At 42.3% G+C, this 7,671-nt stretch overlaps 1 protein-coding gene across 1 annotated transcript; it reads right to left on the bottom strand.

The window, feature by feature from the left end:
- Window positions 1-1,435: 1,435 nt before the first annotated feature.
- On the bottom strand, window positions 1,436-2,227 carry LOC148580462 (uncharacterized). The gene has a single exon (XM_088492244.1). It carries the CDS (start codon window positions 2,225-2,227, stop codon window positions 1,436-1,438), a length of 792 nt encoding a protein of 263 aa, XP_088348370.1.
- Between the last annotated feature and the right edge of the window lie 5,444 nt (window positions 2,228-7,671).

Raw genomic sequence — 7,671 nt, forward strand, 5'->3', positions numbered from 1 at the left:
AGAAACTAAAATCCTAAGAACTATGAATGTGTAGAGAGAAAACCTAGGGGAGGAGCAAAACTAGATCTAAAACTAAAACTGTGTCGAATGAGTGTTTTTTTTTTTTGGTTTCTGCATGTTCTCTGGCTCTAGTCTGCTGTTCTGGGCCGAGAACTGGGTTAAAATAGGGTCCAAAATCGCCCCCAGCGAATCTGCAAATTATGCAGATCGCGCACGTCACGCGATCGCGTCGCTCATGCGAACGCGTCATTCGCATTTCTGCTTTGCCACGCGGACGCGTTGTCCATACGGCCGCGTCACTCGTGCTATTCCATGCCACGCGGTCGCGTCATCCATGTGGCCGCGTCGCTTCAAATTGCTCTCCTCCGCGCGGTCGCGTCATCCATGCGGCCGCGTCGCTTCTCGCTGGTCATCTCCTCAATTTCTTGTGTTCCTTCCATTTTTGCTAGCTTCCCTTCAAATCTCCAACTCATTCTTGCCCTATAAAGCCTGAAACGCTTAACACACAGATCACGGTATCAAATGGAATAAAGGAGAAGTAAAATGTATAATTAAAAGTCTCTAGGAAGCAGTTTTCACTCATGTAATAATTTCAGAAAGGAAATATAAATGCATGCTATTTTAATGAATAAGTGGGCCAGGATCATGATAAAACCATACAATTAAACACAATATAAACCATAAAATAGTGGTTTATCAGTGGTTCTTCGGCTCTGGGCTTCTCGAGCACAGGGGGTGCTGCTAGGATCTCTTTGAAGTGGTTGAATGCCTCCTCGCACGCAGGTGTCCATTCAAACGCTATTCCCTTCTTCATCAGGTTGAAGAAGGGTAGAGCCTTTGCTGCCGATGCACCAAGGAATCGGGACAACGCGGTGAGCCTTCCCGTCAGCCGCTGAACGTCTTTGATGCAACCCGGGATCCTCATCTGGAGTATCGCCTGGCACTTTTCGGGGTTAGCTTCCACTCCCCTTTGGGTTATCATGAACCCCAGAAACTTTTCAGCCTCCATAGCAAAGGCGCACTTAAGCGAGTTGAGCCTCATGCCGTGTTGTCGGAGGGACGTGAACACATTCTCCAAGTCGCTTAGGAGGTCATCGGGTCGGGCAGTCTTCGCAAGGATATCGTCAACGTAGACTTCTACCGTTTTGCCGATAAGATCGCTGAATATTTTGTTCATTAGCCTCTGGTACGTTGCCCCCGCGTTTTTCAGGCCAAAGGGCATCACTTTGTAGCAGTAGGTCCCTCCTGGCGTTATGAATGCCGTTTTATCCTCGTCTGGTCGGAGCATCGGTATCTGGTTGTAGTCGGAGTAGGCGTCCATGAAGCTCAGATACCGGTACCCCGCTGCCGCGTCAAAGAGTGCATCAATGTTGGGGAGGGGATAGTAGTCCTTGGGACACGCCTTGTTGAGATCAGAGTAGTCTACGCACATCTTTCATCTCCCATTGTGCTTTTTTACCAGGACCACATTTGACGACCAGGTAGAATAGTCTAGTTCCCAGATAAACCCTGCTTCAAGGAGGCTGGCCGTTTGTCTGGCCACTTCTTTTGCCCTTTCCTGAGACATTTTTCTTCTTCTTTGGGCCACTGGTTTGGCTTCCGGCCTAATGGCTAGGGAGTGTGACATGAGTCCGGAGTCTATCCCCGGCATATCGGCAGGTGTCCAGGCAAACAAATCGCCATTGGCTCTGATCATTTCCATCAAAGGTTCTTTCAACTCATGGGGGAGGTTCATATTCACGAACGTGAACTTTTCCTCCGAGTTCCCGACCCTAAACTTTTCCAGGTCCCCTTCGGGTTCGGGTCTGGGTTTGTCGTCAACTCTGGCATCCAGGTCGGCGAGGAATACTCCTGATGCCTCTTTAGACTTCTTTCTTAACGAGAGACTGGCGTTGTCGCAAGCGACTGCTGTTTCCAAGTCTCCCCTCACAGACCCTACTGACCCTTCTTCAGTTATGAACTTCATTACCAACATCCTTGTGCTGATGACTCCTCCTAGGTCGTTGATTGTCTTTCTCCCCAGGATGATGTTGTAAGCGGTGGAGTCTCGTAGGATCACGAACTCGGCCATTATCGTTCTTCTCCCCTGGCCTTGTCCGAATGAGGTTGGTAGGGTGATTATGCCATCTGGCTTAATGAAATGGTCGCCGAGCCCCACAACGCCGTGCTGGTGAGTCTGTAGGTCGGTGTCCCTTAGGCCTAAGGCATCGAACACATTACGGAACATGATGTTCAAGTCTGCCCCCGTATCTACAAGGATTTGTTTTTGACGAGACCGGTTCCTACTCTAGCCGTTATGACCATGGGGGGCTTTCTCCGACTTCGTCAAACCACTGATCTTCCGGGCCGAACGAAATGTGTGGGAGCTTCCTCGTGCCTCACGCAGAGGACGAGGAGACCGCCAGGACTTTGGCGTCTTTCCTTTGTGCCGACCTCGACCTAGGTGCCGCGTTCCTAGCTGTTACCACATTCACTATGGTGAGGCCCCGGTCATCTTCCTCTGGTTCTTAGCGTCGCTTGGTTGCCCGAGTCTTGTCCTTGCCGTCATGGTCGCGGTTCTGTCGTCTCGGCTCTCTAATGAGGTGGGAGAATTCAGCTAGCTTCCCATCCCTGATCGCTTGTTCCAACGCGTCCTTCAAGTCGAAGTAATCCTGTGTTTTGTGCCCATAGCCTTTGTGGTAGTCGCAGTAAAGGCTCCGATTTCCCTCTGTTCATTCCTTCAGTGAGGGGAGTGTAATTGGTGAACTTCCCGACCCAAGGAAACGGCCTGTGACGTTAGGATTTTTGCCAGTGAACAATTTTATAAAAACAGTCGCGTTGTACATATAGTCTATAAACCAACAGAAATTCCTTTGTACAAACGTTTTGGTTGTCACAAGTAACAAACCCCTTTAAAATTGATAACCGAGTATTTAAACCTCGGGTCGTCTTCTCAAGGAATTGCAGGGAGGTATGCTCTTATTATTGGTTATGAGTTTGTAAATTGGGGTTTTGGAAGTAAGGAGGGAATATGTTATATGACAAGTAAAATAAAATAATAATAATAAAATCTCTTGGCAAGGTATAAGAATTGGAATTCTTATCCTAGTTATCCTTATCAGGTGTGAAGAGAATTGGGTTTTAATCCCACTTGGTCAGCCTTTATTAAACAAATGAAGGTTAAGTGGACTGATTAGCTTGATTCTCAAGTCCTAGTCAACTCCTGTGGAGAGACTAGTGTTAGAGCAATCCTAGCTCAAGCAGAATCTGCCAATTTCAATCACTTGCTGAGTTTGATAACTCAAGTACTACCAATCACTTGACCAAAGCCAAAAGGGAGAAAAATATCTAAATTAAATTAAAAGCATCAATATAAATAAAGCAAAGTAATCTTAAATCTGAAAATACCTCGAATTGCATTAACAAAAGAAATTAAATCTAGCATAGATGTTTATAAATTAAATTGAGAAAATAAATAAAAAGAACATTGAACCTGGAATCGAGAGTCACTCCTAAAACTAAGAGAAATCCTAATCCTAATCCTAAGAGAGAGGAGAGAATCTCTCTCTCTAAAAATTACATCTAAATCCTAAAATTGTGAATATGAAAGCATTGTTATGAATGGATGCAATCCCTCTACTTTATAGCCTCTAATCTGTATTTTCTGGGCCGAGAACTGGGTCAGAAACAGCCCAGAATTCGCTGGTTGCGAATTCAAACATGCTGAATTTCCGCCACTGCGACGCGTCCGCATGGAGCACGCGGTCGCATTGCCTAGCGTCAGGGAAACTATGGCATATTATATATCAAATCGAAGCCCCGAATATTAGCTTTCCAACGCAACTAAAACCGCATTGTTTGGACCTCTGTAGCTAAAGTTATAGCCATTTGAGTGCAAAGAGGTCAGGCTGGACAGCTTTGCAGTTCCTTCAACTTCTTGTATTCCTTCCACTTTTGCATGCTTCCTTTCCATCCTCTGAGTCATTCCTGCCCTGTAATCTCTGAAATCACTTAACACACATATCAAGGCATCTAATGGTAATAAGAGAGGATTAATCATAGGGAATTTAAGGCCAAAGAAGCATATTTTCAATCAAAGCACATAATTAGGAAGGCAAATGTAAAACCATGCAAATAGTATGAATAAGTGGGTAAAGAGTTGATAAAATCCACTCAATTGAGCACAAGATAAACCATAAAATAGTGGTTTATCAACCTCCCCACACTTAAACATTAGCATGTCCTCATGCTAAGCTTAAGAGAAGCTATAAAGATGAAGAGGAATGGTAGATTAATATGAAATGCAACCTATCTATATGAATGCAACTATATGCAGAATGTTTCTACCTACTTGGTTAAAAATAAACAAATCTTTTAAGAACAAAGATGAACTAGATTTCACTAATTCAAATTATAAAAATGAAGTACAAATAGACTTGTAGAAGAAAATAGCTCATGAAAGCCGGGAACAAAGAATCGAGCATCGAACCCTCACTGGTAGTGTATACACTCTAATCACTCAAGTGTTTAAGGTTCGATTCTCTCAATTCTCTACTAACCTTGCTTTCTAAGGCTTGCTCTTCATCTAACAATCAATATAAATTTAATGCACAAATACACAAATCAAGAGGTCTTTTAAGGGTTGTAATGGGGTTAGGTCAAGGTAGGATTGTATTTGGCCAAGTGGACTAAAATCTGAATCCTTAATTAACTTAAACTTGCCACCTAACTTTAGACAATCCATGTAATCATAATATAATATCTAACTATCCATTAACCATGTTTTCCACATATTCATGCATTCTAATTTCAAGTACAGTACATATGCATTGCTTTCACTTACTTTGGGGCATTTTGTCCCCTTTTTGCTTAATTGCTCTTTTTCTTTTCTTTTTCTCTTTTTTCTTCTTCTTATATATATATTGTTTTTCTCAATGCATATGATTAAATTATTGAATGCATGAACATGTCCTAAACATTTCTTTCACATTTTCATAAAGATATATAACACCCAATTCTTAAACCAAATATTTCCAAACCCACTTTTTCCCACACTTAATTCATGAGCACTCTCACTAGTCTAAGCTAACCAAGGATTCAAATTAAGGACAATATTGTTTTCCGCTTAGAGTTAATGATGTGCTAAAGTAAAGAACAAAGGGGTAAAATAGGCTCAAATTGGTTTGCAAAGGATAATGAAAGGTAAGGCCATATGGGTATGTAAGCTCAGTGAAACAAAGGCCTCAATCATATAAGTGCATGTATACATCAAATAATGGAAATATAGAATTAAGCAAGACAAAGATCACAATTTCAGAGAGAAAAATACACACTAAAACAGAATTTTGGTTGATAAAATGTAACCAATTCAAATAGGCTCAAAAATCTCACAGGTTTTACTTCAACCAAGTGGTAAAATATGCAAAAAAATTAAACAAATATGCAATCAAACATGCAAATACAACAATGAATAAGGAAAATAAATCATTGGTGTTGAGATAGAGGAGTAACTAACCCATGGAGATCGGTATCGACCTCCCCACACTTAAAGATTGCACCGTCCTCGATGCATGCTGAGATGTGCAGGTGAACGGGTTGCTCCAACTGACGCTTGTAGATGGAGGTGCCTTAGTTGGAGATCTCTTGGTTCATTTCCTTGCTGGTGTCTTGTCAGTGGCCTTCTCTTTTTCTTTCTTGGTACCCATGCCTAAGGAAGAAGAAAAAAGGAAGAGTGTAAAATATAGAAAACTAAGACTGGAAGGGAGGAAGTTCCAAGTGATAAGGAATGCCAAAGGAAAGATGATAGTCCAACTACATGGTAGCTACAACATGTAGGAAAGACAACAATAAAGATCAAAAAGGGGCAATTCAAAATAATAAGATGCAAGAGGATAAAAACATGCAAATAATAGGCATGAGAAGCATAGCTCAAGCATCAAGTAATAAATGTGCTAAATTAAAGAGCATGTGTAATGATGACAATTGTGAATGATAATCCCAAATACATGTGGAGCACAAGTGTTGTGAAAAAGAGGCATGCAAGTGAAAGAGTAAAATAAAATAAGATTTAAAATGCCATAAAAGCTTTTTCACAAATACTGGGTGTGCAAGTTAAAATAGGGATGAAAATAATGTAATCCAAATGTATATGAGAGCCATAAATAACTGTCAATTGTCAAATCTCTTCTCAGAATAGCCACCTGCTCAAATAAATTAAGGCACTTATCCAAATAAAACTCAAACACCAACATAAAAATGCATGAAAAAGAATTGAAAAAGAAAAAAGAAAGAACAAATAAATGCATTAAATTAAAGGGATAGAAGAGTAGAGGGGAAGAAGGAGAGAAAGAAAGAAGAAAGAAGAGAGAAGAAGAAAGAAATTAGGATTTGGGGAAGAAAAGATAAGATATTTTTGGCTAATTTAGATAAGCTGTGCGGCGCAAGCAACGCGGTCGCGTGAGGCACACGGTCGCGCGACTTACGCTTAAACTGAATGACGTGGTCGCGTCGGTCACGCGGTCGCGTGATCCGTTTTAGGCTAATGGCGCGAGGGTAGCCTCACACTCGCACAACTCTCTGTTCAAAATTATATTAATGCCAGATTTTAAGTGACGCGATCGCGTAGGGCATGCGATCGCGTGAGTGGGCTTTAGAAGGATATGACGCGGTCGCGTGGGTCACGCGGCCGCGTGGAAAGGATTATGCGTTCAGCACCGATCCAGCACCACTTTCGTACAACTTTCGGTCGTGCACCACTTTGACGTCGAAATCCTGGTCACGCGGCTGCGTGGGGCACACGGTCGCGTGGGAGGCCATTATTCCCGTATGACGCGGTCGCATCAGCGACGCGATTGCGTGGGACGATTTGTGCCATTGGCACGCCTCCAGCCACGTTCCTGCGTGACTTTCTGTTCGTTTATTATTTCTCCCATCTTCTTGCGACGCGGACGCGTCACTGAGGCGGTCGCGTCGCGTGAATTTTTTTTTTAATGCAGAATGCAATGCTAATATGAATGTTATGCAAAACTCCAGGTTCAATAAAATAAAATAGAACTCGAAAACTAATAAAACTAAATAAAAATGAAAAAAGAACGATCATACCACGGTGGGTTGTCTCCCACCTAGCACTTTTAGTTAAAGTCCTTAAGTTGGACATTTGATGAGCTTCCTGTTATGGTGGCTTATGCTTGAACTCATCCAGGAATCTCCACCAATGTTTAATTCCAATATCCTCCGGGATCCCAAACAAGGCACTTAAAGCCCTTAAGAAGCTTCAAACAGATTCTTAGGCTCCCGGGGTAACAAGTGTCAGAGCAGATTCCAGGATCCCAAATCTTGCTTTTACACCCATCTTTGTCAGGATCTGTATTTTTCCAACTGGGTGATAAGTAATTTGAATTCTCACTGCAGCTACCAAAAAGCTTCCTAGACCCATTCAGTTGAGCTTTACACCAACCTTTGCGTTTAAACTTAAAGCTTCCAACCATGATGAACCTTGCAGGACAATTCTTACCACTGGCCATCTTCCTCTTACTCTTAATGTTACAAAGAGCTCTAAGTTGACCATCCGTCTCCAGTAGCCCATATTCAAGTGGAATTAGAAAGCTAAGGGATATGAATTTTACCCACTTGAATGTTGCGAAGGATGATGGCAACTTAGAGGGAGGTATTTTTAATGAAATTGCAAGCTCT

Source organism: Arachis ipaensis, chromosome B10, assembly GCF_059453495.1.
Source record: "Arachis ipaensis isolate K30076 ecotype BB chromosome B10, ASM5945349v1, whole genome shotgun sequence".
Taxonomy (NCBI): Eukaryota; Viridiplantae; Streptophyta; class Magnoliopsida; order Fabales; family Fabaceae; genus Arachis; species Arachis ipaensis.

What these genes read in the sequence shown, in the direction of transcription:
- LOC148580462 (XM_088492244.1), bottom strand. Translation starts at nt 2,227, where the DNA reads ATGTTCCGTAATGTGTTCGATGCCTTAGGCCTAAGGGACACCGACCTA.